The sequence below is a fragment of the Sander vitreus genome, chromosome 4 (genome assembly GCF_031162955.1).
Source record: "Sander vitreus isolate 19-12246 chromosome 4, sanVit1, whole genome shotgun sequence".
NCBI lineage: Eukaryota > Metazoa > Chordata > Actinopteri > Perciformes > Percidae > Sander > Sander vitreus.
In genome coordinates, this window is record NC_135858.1 from 12,795,469 (window position 1) to 12,814,515 (window position 19,047).

At 39.7% G+C, this 19,047-nt stretch overlaps 1 protein-coding gene across 1 annotated transcript; it reads left to right on the forward strand.

The window, feature by feature from the left end:
• Positions 1 to 270: 270 nt before the first annotated feature.
• On the forward strand, positions 271 to 16,703 carry c1ql4b (complement component 1, q subcomponent-like 4b). The gene is made up of 2 exons (XM_078247427.1): positions 271 to 831; positions 16,461 to 16,703. The coding sequence occupies exons 1-2, from the start codon at positions 292 to 294 to the stop codon at positions 16,638 to 16,640; spliced, it is 720 nt and encodes a 239-aa protein (XP_078103553.1). The 5' UTR covers positions 271 to 291; the 3' UTR covers positions 16,641 to 16,703.
• The last annotated feature ends 2,344 nt before the right edge of the window (positions 16,704 to 19,047 follow it).

Consider the following 19,047-nt stretch of genomic DNA (forward strand, 5'->3'; position numbering starts at 1 on the left):
GTGCTGAACACCAAGAAATGGAAAACCCTATTTGTCATTCTCTCCCCGACTTCTGATTTTCTCCTGTCTGAGACTTGCCTGTCCCACTCCTAGACTAGTCCCCCATTTCCTTTCTCTTCCCCGCACAATCACATATTTTCCTCCTCCATCTTATCAATCCAGTTACTTTCTTCAGCTTTCAGCCTGGCCGGCACAACCATTCCAGCTAAAGGGGAGGAGGACCTCCTCACGCTGGCCGCCTCCCGGCTCAGCCGCAAGAAACGCGTCATTGGGGCTGGAGTCGGCGTGGCCATGGTCCTGGTCCTGCTGGTTGCCATTCCCCTATTGGTCCACACCACCAAGGCAGGAGGGTCCGGAGGAGGGGGCACACATTACGAGATGCTTGGGAGCTGCAAGATGGTGTGTGACACTTTCACCCCCCCACAGGGAGAGCTGACAGCTGTCTCACCTCAACCCCCAGACTTCTCAAACCGCAGGAGCAAACAGGGGTACAGAGGGAGCCCTGGACTTCCTGGACCTCCAGGTCCTAAAGGGCCCCCCGGAGAGCCCGGCAAGCCCGGCCCACCTGGTCCACCAGGGCCTGGACCCGATGGCTACGGCCCATCCTTCTATAGTCCCAAAATCGCCTTCTACGCAGGCCTCCGGAAACAACACGAAGGGAGTGAAATACTAAAGTTTGATGACGTAGTGACCAATGTAGGGAACTACTACGAACCGAGCACCGGCAAGTTCACCTGCCCTCTGCCTGGCATCTACTACTTCACCTACCACGTCCTGATGAGAGGAGGTGATGGGACGAGCATGTGGGCTGACCTAAAGAAGAACGGACAGGTGAGCGTATTTGTTGGGGGTTTTGTGTGTATGTAAGTGTCCCTCTGATATTGTGATCTGAAAGTTTTGAAAACTTTTGAAACCAATTCTCAATCAGAATGATACAAAAATCTGTTTGTTTCAGTATAACTCTGGACACAATAACAGGAACACTTTTATAATGCAGGGACGACACATATAAATGTTTTCTAAACTGATACTTCGTCGCCAAGGTTGTCGTCGCCATGGTTATAATAATAACCACTTGGTTAAGGTTAGGGAACAATCGTGGTCAGGGTCACCAGAAACCAACGTTTACTGTCAATAGGTAGCGGGAGGCAAACAGCAGACTCACAAGTCAAAGTCCAATGTTGACCCCTCCGTCCACCTCGACCTCCTCCTTCAGACTTTAGGGCTCTAAAACATTTATTACACAACCTCCTCTTTTTCTTTCTGACCGACAGGATAACTCCTACAGATGCTAGAGGGCTTTGTCACTTAAACATATGTTGCTTTTGGTCATTTTCTGAAACAACTTATGCTGTCGTTTTTTTTCCTGGTGACGCATCCAAAACAATGTCATAAGCAAAACCTCTCTGCCACAGGGTCAACAAAAACTGATAAATAAAAGCATCGCAAAGGTAGTATTGCAGGGCTATTGAACTGAACTGAACTGCATTGTATTGCACAGGTGTTGTGAAATAATTTGACCACCACTCCGTTTTTTACCATGTTGAAAAACAAAAAAAATGTTTCTTAACAATAGAGCATTGAGAGCAAAAGTTTCCACAAAATATACCAAAAAGAATCAAAATGCTGTTTACTTAGAGCAGAATTAAAATAAAATAACTCACGCTGCATCTCAACTCTTCTATGCAAAAGAACTACTATATCAACCCTCTGTTTAATAATGCAGTTTAATCATAAAACTTTCAAAAGTCTTTTGTTGATTTACTTACTTACTAGGACAAGGAAGAGGAAATGAAAGCAGGATTAAAGTAGAAACAGAGGTGGGACTAAGAACAGCTTTACATGGAAAATGAAAACTGTAATTGATTGTACACAAAGGGAGGGAGAGAGAGAGAGAGAGAGAGAGAGAGAGAGAGAGAGAGAGAGAGAGAGAGAGTGACAGCCAAGCGATCAGGAGGATAACAATCCTCCACATCTCAGTGGAACGCAGCCAAAAATCAACAGCTGGCTACTGTCCTCTGAGGTACTCTGACTTTAACACTAATAAATAAACAAGTACAAATGCCTGGAAGAAAGCCTTGAATGCTTCCATCTGGAGATCCGACCGTGACAAGCTAGAAATACTAAGCCCTCACTTTGTTGAGGAGCCCTGATTCTGACGTGTGTGCTGCAGAACAGAAGAGTGACGTTCTGGGGATTACCAGAGAAGAAAAAAAACATGCTTTGCAGCATTGTTACAAGTCAAAGTAGGCTGAGTGTTTGATGGTACAAGAGTGCTTTTTCTACACATAATTTACACGGTATATGGACAGACCATAACCCTGCCGGGCAGCTGTTCACTGATATGCTTAGAACCACATCTTAAAAGGCTCCAACAGGGGACAGCTCAGCAGTATGCAGTAAACCTTCCTCACTAATCTAATGTGAAAAATGGCCAGTTTCAAGTTGTTTCTCATTATGTGAACATGCAAAATTAGTATGATACTTCTAAGTTTAGTTGTTTTTTTATAGACAGGAAACGTTTACCTTGCACGGCAGCTGGATTCTCACGACATCACGAAATCATGCGAGGATCGCGGGATCACATTTCACATGAAAATCCATCTTGTCAGGCTTCAAGTAATGCATTTGTGTCAGAACTACCAGCTTACCAAAACAATTAGCATCCTGTAAGGAGCTACTGGCCGCAACTGGCGTGGTTTAGGTGTGTTTGATGTCCGTGACTGTTCGATTAAAACAACAATAGTTCGATCATCCAATCACCTGCCATGTATTTATTTTTAAGTGCCGGCCCTTCCAAACAGTTTCCAATGACGGCTTCTCAGAAGGTCGCACGTCACAAACCACGCGCGTCCGGTGTGCCAGGCGCGTCAGGTTAAGGAAACATATGACATGCAACGTCCACAGTTTAAATCAAATCAAAAGGTCTTAACCATTAGAGCGCCCTGGTCCCTGTTTTTTGTTGAATCTTTGCAGTCCTTCTCACTCGCTCTTGCTAAGGCTGCATTCACTCCAAATCAGGTGTTGCTGTGATTAGTGCAGGGTTGTGTTGGAGTGTCACTTAAATGGTACATTTGTGTCTCTATTGTGTTCCCCATTCCATTGTTTTTTGTGTGGTTGGCCATTGCAGCGTGATGTCAGGTTGCGTTTCTCCCGAAAAGTTAATTCTGTTTGAACTTGTCGCTGCAGGGCCACTGCATTTTTCTGGCATCCCCACCACTGCAGCCTAAATGCACTTTCCACATTCAAATGAATGGGAGGACTGGGGGTTTTTGCCGCAACGTCTGACTTGGTGTAAATGCAGCCTAACCCTACTGTTGGCGTATGGAAAGCTGCAGCTAGACACGTCAGTAGGAGCCACTAGTGCAGCAACAAGGTCATGCAGCTGGCCTTGTTAGCTTTCCCATCATTTGTCGCAATTCAACAACGCTACGACGTCACCGACAACATCATTGGGCCTACTACTAGGAATACATGGAATTCCAACTAACATATGAGCTAACAACTACGATTAAATCAATATAATTTCAGTACAAAATCCAATTGTTTTTCATACAGCTTTGGTTTTATAGACTTCCCAAATACACACATCATTATATTATAGATCATTTTTGTTACTGATCAAGTCCATAAAAACAGTTATTCCCTGTTTCATTGACAGACAGACAGTAAAATGCCAGATTGAATTGGGGGGCATGCGTTTGTTGCCCTCACAGACATTGTCATTCCTGTCTTCTCTTGCTGTTAAATCTTTCATAGCCTTTAGATGAGATCTTCTACCCCACCATCTGTGCCCCTCCTTTACACACACACACACACACACACACACACACACACACACACACACACACACACACACACACACACACACACACACACACACACACACACTTTAACCGTCCACACTGGCTATTGACTCCTTATGCATTAATTGTCTTTTCCATCAACTAAATTATTTAACCCAATTCAGTGCTGATATGCCCTCACAGTTTCATTGCTTTCAAGTGCTCTTGTAGCAGAGTGAACGAGCTAGGTCAATGAAAAAAACCAGGATAACACTGAAAAAGTTTGTCAATTTACAGACTTTTTAAGACTTAATCTGTCATTATTACTGTAACAATCTTTCTGAATGGGTGTTAGATTTGATTTACTTATTATGAGTGGGGAATGTTTTTTGATCGTGCACAACAAAACAAAACATGCAAGAATTAAATCCAATCCATACCAATACCATTCCAATACCATGGATAGGGCCACTTGGCCAGGCATGCAAAAACACTTATTTATGATCTTCAATATTCAATGGAAAATAATCTCAAAATGAAATAGCACAACGTGGTGTCAACATAAAACATAGTTCTTTCAAGCTGGGGAGCGGAATTCACTTCCTGGCGAAAACAAATTACTTTCACCCAGGAAACGTGTGTTCTTTCCTCTGGAGTGTTTTAATCCAAACTACAATATTTTTCCTAAACTTAACTAGTCCTTTTGGTGCCTAAACTGAACTGTTGACGCTCACTTTTTCTCAGCTAAACTCCACTCCCATGGCTCCTGAGCGGACCGTCATCTGGCGTTGTCGGTAGCCAGCTCACAGTTACATATTGGCAGCTAAACACATCCTACCAACTACCGCTGAAACGACAGAGCTCTCTAGCTGGCGTCACAGAGCTCTGTAGCGACTAAACACATCTACCAGTCTGTTAGATGAGAAGATTAACAACATTCTCATGTCTCTATGGTAAAATGTCACAGGAGCTAGCAGCTCTGTCCAAAGATGATAAAACCCACCTAGCAGAACCTCTAAAGCTCATTCATCATTATAATAAATACAGCAAACAAGCTGTTGACGTAACGGTGCAATAAGCAACGATAATATAAGATATACTGTAAATACTGAATTTTAAAATGTAATCCCTTACACTACTCACACTGACAATAAGTAGTTACAATAGTGTAACACACTTTTTTTGCATTACTGCCCAACACTGCTAATTAACATGTTTTATACCATGGTCTGGGTGAATACTCAATTCTGATTGGCTGCAGGGTGTCAATTAAAAAGTGACAACGTACACTAAGTCTGTTTACTGTTCCAAATAAATGTGCTACATTTAAAATATTTCGTGCATTAATGATTTGAAAAAATAATAATCTGAATATTTTAAACACTGAGTGTAGTCCTTCAGTGCCTCATTCTCTGAACACCACTAACACACGAGCTAAAAGAAGTAAGTTACACTGCCCCTCTGAACTTACTTTTCACAGCGATCATCTCACATCCCATTTGCTTCTCAACTTGCTACTTCAGGTGATGGACGACAACACATGTATCATTTGTTCGTGAAAGTCTTGACAATTAATTTGGGGACAATAGTGTGGCTTAAACATACTGTCAAATTATATTTACTGATTGTCCACCGTACACAATGTTATTGACTTTGAATCTTGCTTGCATAACATTAGCTTTCTGGCTCGTATCTGTCTGAGCCAAAGGGTTCTATGACAGACTAGAAATATCTCCCGTTGTGAGGTTGTATCTATGGTGTGTCTTATTTATTCAACCAGTGAACAACGTTTCCATTGCAATAGAACCGATTAGAACCTTATGGGATGGGAATGACTGTTCCAGTTATTAGTCAAACCCTCAGGTGGTACGAGGGAAACATAGTTATTGTTTGAGAAAACTTTAGATTTTCATTGCAAAACACCTGAATATTAAATGAATGGTCTTGAAAAATGTTCTTTGGCAAATTGACTAATAATTAATTAATGGACTCCGGCGGAGGCAACCGTTCTCCGCTGCGCATCTGGCAGTTCTGGCCTACCTGATGTCCATAGCCTGATAATGGACACCTTATCTGGCATTAACCCATTACATATCATGTGTTTGAAAACAAATCTCCCTCATGGGACAATACATATGTATCTATCTCATATCTCATTTGTTTCATTCGTACAAAAATGAAGTGTAATGATGACAATTTGCCATTTTATGGGGGGGTTATGTGCCAAACTGTTACGATAAGCTAAGCTAACATGCTGTGTCAAACTAATCCTTTTAGGAGTGGATGTGTGTGTGTGTGTGTGTGTGTGTGTGTGTGTGTGTGTGTGTGTGTGTGTGTGTGTGTGTGTGTGTGTGTGTGTGTGTCAACAATTGTCAGACAGATATGCGTGGTGTTGATCAATGTCAAAGGGAGCTGAGAATAAGATCCATCCTGAGGAGAGATCACTGCAGGGACTGACATATATAAAACAAATCAGTCTCATGTTGCCAGCTGAGATGTGTAGCTGATGTGCAAGTTTGCACCAAGTTTGCAGAGATGAATCACTCAATGAAAGGAATCCTCTTCAATCATCGTGTCCCATAACTCATCAAAAGATTGGTGTTGAGGTAGATGACCTTTTCAATGAATATATAATTCACCACCAATATGTACTTTGCCCTTTACAGTGATGAGCATGGCGAGGGAGGGTGAACATTTATAGCTGGTTCAATATTGGAGAAACTGGGCTGGTCAGTTGGTTGGTATGTAGTGCCTCATCACATGACATAAGTGTTACCAAATCATCATATAATCTCCTATTGACACACGCTGACCTTGTTATTTCAGTGTTGTGTCAGTGGCATTAGGTTGGATCTGACCTACTGGAGGAGGAGACTGGTAGACAAAGCTGTGCCTTATTAAAGCCCAACGAAATGCTCTGACATGTGGCTCAACCTTAATGGTGTAAGGTGTAAAGGTTGGAGGGAAAGGTGGAGAATTAAGCTTGGGAGTAAAGATGCATTTAAGGTGACCATGTTAAGAATTATAGATGTGTAGGTTCTGATAAAGATGCATATGTTGTTTTTTTATTATAGTGCATGGGTTAATGTCTTATTATTATGAATAAGGGATTAAGCAGACAATTTTTTAGGCTGGCTCTCAAGCCACAAGTAGCAAAGTACATACTGATAACCAAGGTTCGTAAGAAATTAAGCAAATAAGATATGAGCTAATTCGATTATTATACCACTTAAAAATTGTGGTGATGACAAGCTTGGACTCAATTAGAGGAAAGGAACGCCTTGACTCCACTGGTAGGTGTGATCTGGCTCCTGTGAGAGGTGGAAGCTGCTGATTACCGGTACGTCAGACAAGGTGTCAATATGGTCCTCATGTGGCATTTCATTAGACAGTTTGGAATATATTTTATTATTTGCCTTTTAGGAGCTGTGGTTTTTCCCCAACAGTTGTGTGTGCTGGTAGAATAATTAATAATCAAGACAAATTTTCTGTGTGGTGCATTGCTTTAGTGTCAGACACACTGGCCTCACATATAATGGGGGAACATTTTGTGATAAAGGATAATAGTCCACCTTTTCAGACAGCATTTCCGGAAGAGCAACAGTTCCTCTCATACCCTGCAGCTTGCCGTTGTTTTCTCTTCTTGCCTTTTTCTCAGAACACACACATTTATTCGCATGTTCATGCCCACAGTCATTATTTGACTATATGTTCCTGTTATAATGGCTGAGGCCATTATATTCTACCAACTAAAACAACTCAGCTTGCTTGTCGTGGTGCCTTTGTTGTGCTTTCCTTTTGCCACCCCATTATATCATTATTTCTCCTCATCAAGGAAGCAGGAATTTGTCTCTTTCATAAACTGCAGTTTTTCACAGTTTGATAGTGGCAGAGCTAACATGAACAATGGTAAAATGCATATTGGATTATTACAATTTTAAGAGTAGGTATATCAGAATTAAGCCCTATTCGCACAGGACTAGTATTACCTGGGGACCTCTAGTAACTCGTCTGAGATTTTAATCCCACACGAACCTGCCAATGTCTGTAATTTGTCAAGTAAAAATTCCACTGCAAATTACCTTCCATATTTTGCCAAACACAGAGGTTGTATGATAATATTATTCCCGTGCAAAATGGCATATCTGTGATTCAGATGAAGTTTCGACCGATCCTTGCCATCCTATGTGGGGGATAATGTCAGTAAATTCGAGTGAAATACAGACTTAGCTTATCCCGTGCGAATGTGCTCCAGATGTGGGGGGTGGGGGTTAATTTCTAAATCACATGAGGTCCCCTAGTAATCCTAGTCCTGTGTGAATAAGACTTTAGAGGGATATTAACTTCTGACCTGTGAACAGATTTGATATGATGAATGAGTATTGCTGTTTGTGTCCCTGTGCACATACTTTTGTAAAACACACACAGTTAACGTGAGATAGTAAAAACTATGTCAAAGAGGAACACTATAATTTAACTCCAGAGCTGAGGCTGATGCTTTGCAGGTAGGCCGTCCAAAGAACCCATTTATAGCCAATTAAGGCATCTCCTCTACCCTCAAAGGTTTCAGTCTAGAGCCAATTAGAGACGTTTTAATCAACGTCTTGACACCTTAGGTCTTTCAGTGTCATGGCAAAATATTAACATTTACTATGCCAATTAGTGTGTGAGTCTCCAGTGCAGAAGAAGTGTTACATGTCGACCTGCATAATAGAAACAGGATACCTCAGGCTGGTACACATGGATGGAGGCAGAAAGAACACAACGACTTTAACAAAAAGGGCCATTTCAATTGCCCTTCTTCTCTCTCCCAGTTCACTCTTAGAGGTCCCACAGGTAAGTTTAAGAGACGCCGTCTCAATCGCCTCGCTCCGCTCTGAGAGGTCTGTACATCACAGTGAATGAATCCTGTCAGTTTTATTACCAAAGGATCAAGGCACCACTGTGAAACAAAACTAAACAGAAAAAATAACACACTACATGGAGAGCCCGCCTCCCCAACCTCATTTATACTTTCCCCCCCCCCCCACCCCTCCTCTGAAGCAGGCATGCTTGATCAGTTTGTTATCCAACAGGCTCCCTCCCCATCACTCTAAGCCCCTCTCAACTTTGGCTTCCTTTACCCGAATCCTGTGCTTAGACTGTTAAAAGTGCATGCAGCTGCTCACCCGTCTGTGTCCTTTTGCAGCCTCCTTTTCACTACGTATCCTTCTTTTCTTTTAACCCCTCACCCTTCTCCCATCATTTGTCTCTGAGACAAATCACAGGCATAAACATTACGAACATGAAGTTTGATATTGGGTCAATACACATTAAAGTGAAAAAAGTCTCTGGCTAAATAAATTTGAAATACAGTATGTTACCCCTTAAATATGCCACACAAATCAGTGGCACACAGCTGAAAATGTAGATTTTATTGAGCATTTAGCACTATCTGTGAATTATTTCTATGCTGTCAATTTCCTCTCTTTTGCAGTCTCTCTCTCCACATTTAATGTTGCCCCCTAATGAAAAGTGGAGACAGTGTAATCTCTTTTGTCCCTCGAGGCTCCCTTCTGCCCAACAGCAGCAGATCAAGTCAGAACAACATTTGGCCAACAGACAGAAATTCACTCCCTTGTCGCTATCAATCTCCGCCGCTGTGACAATAATCCTGATTTGCCTTTCCCTCTTGTTTCGCTCCCAAAGCCCCGGCGCTTCCACCTCCTGCGCGCTTCAAGAAAACAAGGTTTTACTGTGATTGTTGCTGACAGCCGAACCTGCAGATTCATCTGTGCTGGTTTCAGTGTCACAAATCTCTACAATGCACCAGCTTAGGCTCGGTCCATGAAATCACAATATATTCCACAGTGGCGGATGAAGTATTTAGATCATTAAATTAAGGAAAAGCACCAATACAACAATGTCAAAATTATCAGTTAAAAGTGAAAGTACTTTACTCCAAATCCTACTTAAGTAAAAGCACAGATATGGTATCAGCGCAGTTAGAAAAAACAAGTATGAACTTAAAGACCTTGAAAATAATAGCAATATAAGGGTACATTTACCTAGTTTTTTCAAAGCAATTGATTTCGTATTTTTTTGTGTAAATTGTCATCATAAATGTATCACAGTTAAAGTATGCAGAGAAAAAAAATGCCCCGGTGAATGACATTATTATTATTATAGGCTATTAATTATTAGAGTGTCAATACTGATGCTGTTGGAGCTGGTTAGGGTGGAGCTAGTTTTACTTTACTTATTGTTAGTTTAATATAAATCAATGCACTGTAATTTCAGAATATATTTTTCATGTAAATCGTAATCTGAAAAAGTTACTTGTAACTACAGCTGTCAGATAAATGTAGTGGAGTATTAAGTACTCAAGATGACTAAATATGCACTTTCCATCACTGATGATCCATTTTACAATAACTCAAATAATATACTCTTTACACACACATACATTATTTATTTGATGTCAAGAAATATTTAATATAAACAAATAGTTTAACCTGGCGATATTTCCCTCTTATTTTTTCTTTTACTGAGTACGACTCAGATGACTATTAATTCATGATTAATTTATATTCCCATTATGGCAATAACATTGATAATGGCTGTGATGATATTTGAAATGCCATGCTTCTAAAAAATATGTGTATAAAATGTATAAAATAGCTAACTTGTCCACTGGATTAGTATATGCAACCATGAATTAATCATAAACATAACACATTAAATGTCAGCATCTCCACTGTCTAGTGGAGTCGAGGCTAAGTAAACCTAAGTGTCTCATAAGGAAGTCAACCATACAAAGCCATAAATAACATTGTGTCCTTTTGGCTGGCAAATATAATTAGCTGATGTTTATGTTTTAAAGGCCATTTCAATAAGGTGGTGTGAATATCACTGCTGTAACTTACAGTATGTGGGTGATACAGGTAGGCAGAACCCAGTCTTCTTTACTGTAATGTGCTGCATGCAGTTTAATCACATACTTTAATGTTGTCTATGCACACACAGAGATGTAAACCAGTTTTAATTGTAATCTCGTGCTGTGTTTGTAGCAAGTTACAGCAGCCTGTCAGCCTCTAACTCAGTTGATACTGTCAGGGGAATCCTGCCGTTCAACCATGAAGACAGATGTTAGACGTGCAAGATGTCAGAATCTCTTTACTGTTATATTTTTTCCGAAAAACCTATTAGGTCTCCTCAGGGGAGCTGCTCAGTCCCTCAGAGCAAAACAGTCCAACAGTATAAAACAACAAAATGTCTCATATGCTGCGTGGTTTATCTTAGGTGTTCACTTGAGATTCATAAAAAACAAAGAGAGCTGCTCTTATCAAGATGTAGCGAGAGAGAGAGTGTGTATATGTGTGTGTGTGTGTGTGTGTGTGTGTGTGTGTGTGTGTGTGTGTGTGTGTGTGTGTGTGTGGGGGGGGGTGTCTTATCATGACCTCCTGCTAGTGTTTCATGGGCCCATTTGACCACTGTAGCCTATCTTGTGCCCCCATTTATTGTGATTGCATGGAGTTATTGAGGAGTCGGACCTATTAGGTGGGAAGCTGCCATGGCTGTTCCGACTAACAATTACCGTAGCCTGCATCCGTGTATAGCCCGCCCTGATACATCTGGAGGGAGGGATGGGTGAGGGATGCTGCGAGGGGGGAGGGTCCTCAGGAGACCTGCCACAGCAACTCGCCGTTAATCAATCCGATTTAGACCGGACAGGGACACACTTAGTCGCTGCTCCCACCAACACTGCCATGGCAGGGGAGAGAAAATGTGTACGTGACCTGCATCTCATTGGAGTGTAAGGACACAAAAAGATGGATAGATGCGTCCAGAATGAAGAGATAACGATAGGGTAGATAATCGGAGAGGGGTGATGGAAGGGGCGTGAGGTGTGGAGGTAGAGACAACAATTAATGGAGTGATGTGAGTTGAATTAAAACAAAGGAAATGTATTGATTAATTTCTCGAGGAGGGGAGTACAAATGTTCACCTTCTCTACATGGAATAAATGCTTGTATGGAGAAATATATTAAGTTGAATTGATAAAATGGGTGGAAGAAAACTCATAATTTAATGGAGCATGAGGAGAAATGGGTAGTTTGTCTTATTTGATTTGTCTTAGCGATCAAAAGAGAGTCAGGGGAGCTTGATGACTGGTGGAGATGATGGACCCAAAGCCGGAGACAAGGATGGAGTGAGGGTATCATATTTGCATTCATTAATATGTATGTGCTTGTGTACTTTATTTTCCACTATTAAATGGATCTTCTGCTTGAAGAGTTGGTTACTTACCCAATGATAGTGCAATTTATTATAAGCAGATTTGCTTACTCCGTGCAAAACGGTTTTGGAACCTAACAGAAGCACGTACAAAATGAATAATTTGGCCCTATTGCCATCAAAACAGCTCTTTACCCATGTTTAAATGAAGAAAAGACAATTCTTTGAGTACGAAACATGACCTTACATTTAGCAACTGTGTGGGCTACCCAGGCCCGCTGTCAGGAATTAACGACATGGGGACGAAATTACCACATATTATAGCAACATGTAGGGGAGCATTATGATCTTGGAATATGAGGGCATCGTTAGATCTGCTTTCAGTGGTATCATATTTGTGTTAGCTGCTATATAAACATGTACGGTAATCGTCAGATGTAACAACTTCTTCTTACATGGCTGGTCATGCCATTACAGACCCAGCATAATGTTTAATCAGACATCCACACGCATAAACCTGTCCAGATGTAGATGAAAGAGTGAAGAATGACTTATTACTTACTAGACCGTATTACTTTTTTAAATTGTGTCAGGCTCCAGGTTCTGTGGTCTTCACACCAGATAATGCATCTTTAGTGTGTTGGTTTTGAATGCCAACAATTGCAGGATGGCAGACATTAATGCCAGTTTTATGAAGCTCATAATGTCAAGCTCTTGTTGTAACTGTGTCATAGGGTGGTGATTACATTGTTGGTAATTTTGAGGCTATGGTGTTGTCTTTGTCCTTGCCGATCCAGTATTGTCCATTTTAGCATATTGTAATTTTTTTTCTTTTCCTTTTTTTGCCATTTAAACAAATATTTCAGTTTCCTCATGTTTCTTTGAATACTTAAATATAAAGTTGATGTTTGTCAAACCTGTTTTAAAGTGATAATTAGAATTCAGCGTAACATGAGCCTCTGACTCACTCTTTGTTAATGTAATTTAGTTTCTTCAAATTTAAAGCTGCTATAATAAAAATGTGAATAATAACCAAAAAAGTCCTCCAAACTATGTGACCACATGGGTCGCTGCTTGTTTCTACCCTCTTATACTACCCATATGAGCATTTCTTCAATTAGCGCTACCTAGCGGTGGCAAATAACACATCCCACAGGAGCGTATTTCCATCCTCAGACCTTAATGTAACGGTTGCAGTTTTTAAACAAGTCATTAACGTTGTGAAACAGTCACAGTTTGGTTAGGTATAGGCACAAAACGTGGTTAAGTTTAGAAAAAGAATGTGGTTTGGGGGTAAAATCTGTATATTTGTTATGTTACTACACTTCCGTGCATACAGATATGACATAATTATGCACGTGACATAAAACGTGATGTTGTTCCATTTGTTTCATTTGTTCCGTAAAGTTAAATAATACTTGAATACTAAACGGGTCATAAACTCTGGTCTCCTGGTTGAAAGTCCTGTTAGTTTGACCCATCCACCGCCCCAACTTAGCCCCTTACATGGAGTGTGGCCCTCTTGTACTTTTTTCACCTTACTTCCTGCTTTGCTTTGGTTTTAGTGTCCAGCACACACCAGCATAACTTTTGGCCACAGCAAACAGCTGTTTTCAGTGAAAAAAGCTCTAAAGCCCCACCGTATGCTATACCTGCCAAGCACCAAGCAGTAGGCAGACAAAGTTAGCAACTAGCTGGTGAACATTGTGGAGCATTTAGCAGCTAAAGAGACATGTTTTTCTCAGGAATTGGTGACCAAAACAGAACTAAAACAAGTGAATATTGGACTTAGATTCATCAGGTGACACAAACATGAATGAATGCTAATATTGATCTGTATCTACTGGATAAGTGTGAAATTTACAACTGTTTGCTAACAAGTTCACCATACCAACTTAAAAGGTGAAAATACGCCAGCCTTGCAAAGCTGAATACCTGTTAAACTATAGCCAAAATTTGCCAGCAACTGTTACTAGCTAATGGCATTGATTAACAACTGTTGTAGCTTAGCTGCAACAAACAAATGTCCATATATATGCAGCCAGTATGTATATGTCTGCACGCTCATTGCCTTTGCTGTAGTGCTCAAAAAAAATGAGGTGATGTCCTCCCTGATGCCATCCTTGCAATCCTCATCAGCCTCTTCTCTGCAACAGGTGGATCAGGTGTGAGAGCGACAATCCTCTGGAAAAAATTGATTGTGGCTAAGAAAGTTGTGTTCTCAGATGGAGGTTTAAGGCCAAAGATCACTGCACATCTCATCTATCTACCCAGTGGGCAGGCAGGCATCTGTACTGATGACATTACACCAAGATCACAGTATGAAACAGGAAATAAAATGGCACCGGTTACATCTAGATAAGAGCTTGGTTTTGGCTGGGATACTGAAATAAATGAAAAAGATAAAACTATTAAAATCACTAGCTTATATAAAACACTAGATTTGAAGAAATGTATTTTGTTTTGATTGGTATTATTCTTATTAATCAATCTGAATTAGATAACTGGATTGCATAATATTAACTTTTTTCACGTTGAACACATAGAAATCCATATTACTTACCTTTTTTCCTCAACCCACAGATTAACAATTAGATGACTGTGGTGAACATGCCTCCATTACAGGTGATGATTAATGTTTGGGGGCTACAAGAGAGGACCAGAGATTTAAATAAGAGCAGGGAGGATTGTGGGAGCAGAGGCCTGCAGAGCCGCATGGATGAGATTAATAAATCTGTTTTCCCTAAGGAAATTAGAAACTAGCCACTGAAAATCATTCATCTTCAATATACAGTAATGGAAGTACATACATCCATGATCACAGCTACATGAAAATAAAAAAAATAAAAATGTAATTCAAATTATGTAATTAGAATGTATGTATTTAATTGTAATTCATAGTTATTTTTTTTCAATTTAATGAGCTTTATTGACATGAACGTTCCTAAAAACAATTTCAAGAAAAAAGAATCTAAAACAAATGTGAAATGCCTCAATAGTGTTTGTAGTATGTAGTAGGTAGGTTGTGTTACAGTATCTCACAAAAGTGAGTACACCCCTCACATTTTAGTAAATATTTCATTATATCTTTTAATGGGACAACACTGAAGAAATTACACTTTGCTACAATGTAAAGTATTAAGTGTACAGCTTGTATAACAGTGTAAATGTGCTGTCCCCTCAAAATAACTCAACACACAGCCATTAATGTCTAAACCGCTGGCAACAAAAGTGAGTACACCCCTATGTTAAATTCCCATAGAGGCAGGCAGATTTTTATTTTTAAAGGCCAGTTATTTCATGGATCCAGGATACTATGCATCCTGATAAAGTTCCCTTGGCCTTTGGAATTAAAATAGCCCCACATCATCACATACCCTTCACCATACCTAGAGATTGGCATGGTTTTATGTCGGTTAGCCTAATAGCTGTTTTGATTTGCATTGAGAGATGGAATTACCCCATGCCAATCTCTAGGTATGGTGAAGGGTATGTGATGATGTGGGGCTATTTTAATTCCAAAGGCCAAGGGAACTTTATCAGGATGCATAGTATCCTGGATCCATGAAATAACTGGCCTTTAAAAATAAAAATCTGCCTGCCTATATGGGAATTTAACATAGGGGTGTACTTACTTTTGTTGCCAGCGGTTTAGACATTAATGGCTGTGTGTTGAGTTATTTTGAGGGGACAGCACATTTACACTGTTATACAAACTGTACACTTAATACTTTACATTGTAGCAAAGTTTAATTTCTTCAGTGTTGTCCCATTAAAAGATATAATGAAATATTTACTAAAATGTGAGGGGTGTACTCACTTTTGTGAGATACTGTATATTGCCTTTAAGTGTCATTACAAACAAACACACCTTTTTGAGATGAGTGAAATGGTTCAGTGTCATTTAGTAATAAAGTTAAAAAAATACTAGTCATACTATTAGCATCTGAGCATGATTGTACAAATCATGTCACCAAGCCCTACTTTAAAATTCAAAATACTGCTCCACATTCTCCTCTGTTCAACTTTATCCAACCTCCTTCTCTTTCTCACTTTTTTTTTTTTTAAATGTGCAGATGTTCTAACTAGATGCAAAATTGCTCTTCAAAAAGCTGCGAAGCCTAAAACAATTATGTCAGTGGAGAGTTGCATTTTCCCATCAAGCTCTGTATTGTTGAAGAGGTTTTTCACCCAATTAAAAGTAACCTTGAGTAGAAGCATCAACTCTTTGTCATATATGGTATGAAGATGGTCAGATTTATAGATATTTAATATCAGCACAACATATGTAGGATGCCAACTGTGAATCGCAGCAGGGAACTTTGCTATATATTTCTCTCCCTCATCTATTTACTGTCTATAATAAAGGCTTAAAATGATCTACTTTCTCAATAGTATTTCTTTATTTCTTTCCATCTTTGTAGCATATCAACATCTTTTTTTAAATCTCTGTCTCAGGTGAGGGCCAGTGCAATCGCTCAAGATGCAGACCAGAACTACGACTACGCCTCCAACAGTGTCATCCTGCACCTGGATGTGGGGGACGAAGTGTGCGTACAGCTGGATGGGGGCAAAGTTCACGGCGGAAACACCAACAAATACAGCACCTTCTCTGGCTTCCTCATCTACCCTGACTGACAGTATACTCAAATTTATATATTCTCTTTCTGTAATCAAGCAAAAAGTGTCCTCTCCTTTCTTCATCTAACACCACCATGACTCCATTATGTAATTTGTCATTTCAACGCTCTTGAGTACACAAAACATGTAATAACATGATCATAGTTAACAAATGTGTGTAAAAATGAATATAGTATTGTATATATTACCAGTTAGCAATCTGATACACATGCTTGTGTAATTATTATTATTATTATTGTTATTATTATAATAATAATAATTATTATTATATATAGTCATGTACAGTAGGGTAAGTATGGGTAAAAACACATGATTCACATTTGTTTTTACACATTTTGTTTGAGACACACACACACACACACACACACACACACACACACACAAAGGCTTCCTCATATAAATTGAACTTCTCCTATCTGTTGTTACACTGAGCCAAGATGACCATTTCAGCCACAAGTCTGAAATCAACTGTAATGATCTCTGAATGTAGACTGTAAATCGAAGTATGTGTACTTGGCTACAGCCTCTCGCCTTTACTGTAAGATACATTTCCAAACGAGAAAAGTCATGAATATATTGATCGCAGCTGATAATACAGCCAACACCATGAACAGTGTGTTGTGTGTCTATGTTCATGCCGGTGTGCGAGCAAACGCGTGTGTTTACCCTTCAGTTTGTGTCAAGACTTAAAAGCATCATGTTGCTGTTAGTTTGACTTGCACAGTCCGCGACTACTGTTAAGGGACGGGCTGTCAAGTTGTCAGTAACAGTCCCTTAACATACACAGTATATTGATACTGAGGTTTAGCTTTGAGATTTACCCTGAGCCAGAGCTCATGGCAGAGTCTCATCATGTCCTGCTAATGAGCTGAGGCTTCCTCTACAGCCTTATCTGTTCAGTCACACTCACATCTGGCATCCATAGTTTGCTGTATGACTTTGCTGAAATAGTTTGGCATTTTGGGAAATATGATTGTTTGCTTTCTTGCCGAGAGTTAGATGTGAAGATTTATACCACTCTCTTATCCATCTGTTCACTATAATGCTTAGCTTAGCACAGCACAGCATGGGGGTTAAAACACTTTCTGGGTTGTTTGTATTTCTTTTAAACCAATAACACTCCTCTTGGGCGGCGCTAAGCATTTATCAAATGCAGGTGAGTGTTTTTTGATGTTTTACTGCCATATGCCATACCTATAGGTTTTCTGTGCCTTACACTATCTTTTTTCATTTTTATGCGTGAGACACTCCAGACGGTATGAACAAGCTGATATGAACAGCAATCTGACGAGGATTTCTGATGTCAACGCAAATGTTGTTACCCACTTTAAGAAATAAATGCAGATGCTATCTGAGGACATTGATTGTGAATCTTTGTATGTAATTGGATGTAACTCACTGCTGTAAATAAAAGACCCCTAAATGCTGACCAAGGTCCATTCTGTATGGTGGGAAACACCTGCGGGAATGAACAACAGAAGCATGTCACTGTGTTCAAAAGTTGCATCCAGAAAAGTTATAACAATGTAACCAATTTATTATATTTAACAATTCTATGATATAATGCTAAGACGGGTACAATATAATACTATAATACCTTGAGCACATCTATTGTAGTTTTAGTGCCATGGAAGAAGAGAGCTTCATATAAGCCCAACAAGTGACACAGGTCTAGCTTTGAAACCTAATAGCATGATTGTAAACCGATGAGATTTGGATCTGTAATTGAAAAACCCTCCTGAGTGGCTTTACATAATATCTGTGCCATGCTGCATCCTACTGTGTGTGTTTTCTGGAGCTGCTACCTTTGTTTACAAGCACTGTGGATTCATTGTTGTCGCTGTACTTTGCAAGCTGAGCTGTGTATATTTGTTATGTGTGAAATCAGCATAGATTTTTCTCTGCCCGTGAAGACCATGAAACACAATAATAAAAAAACAGGATTATTTTGCTGTCACTGAATCAGAGTAAAACCAGTGCTTTCTTTATTCTTTATTTTCTTCTTGTACTTTACAGGAAAATCAAGAACTCAGCAGGCGTTGGCATCTGATGTGATACGTTTTCACTGCTCAGGGTGTTTTTTTTAAAAATGTATTACAAATATCTCAAGATTTGTATCAGCATTTGTCAAACGTATCACAGATCGAGGTTCAGATATGAAAACAGCTGACAAATATATTCCAGTATTTCAAACAAGAGCCAACAATAAACAGTCATATCTTTGTTTCCTCCATTGATAAAGAATAATGCGGTAAATTATCTGACTTGTGGAAATTATTACTTATTCATTATTGTTATTTGTATTAAGGTGCTCAAGTTTACAACTCTTTGTGGAATGTACATGCACTCTGCCATCTGAGCACAATAAACACGATAAAGCAAAAAAGAGGGGAAAAAAGGCAAA

What these genes read in the sequence shown, in the direction of transcription:
- c1ql4b (XM_078247427.1), top strand. Translation starts at nt 292, where the DNA reads ATGGTCCTGGTCCTGCTGGTTGCCATTCCCCTATTGGTCCACACCACC. An exon ending in ACCTAAAGAAGAACGGACAG is followed by an intron (nt 832 to 16,460) that starts GTGAGCGTATTT and finishes TCTCTGTCTCAG; the next exon opens with GTGAGGGCCAGTGCAATCGC.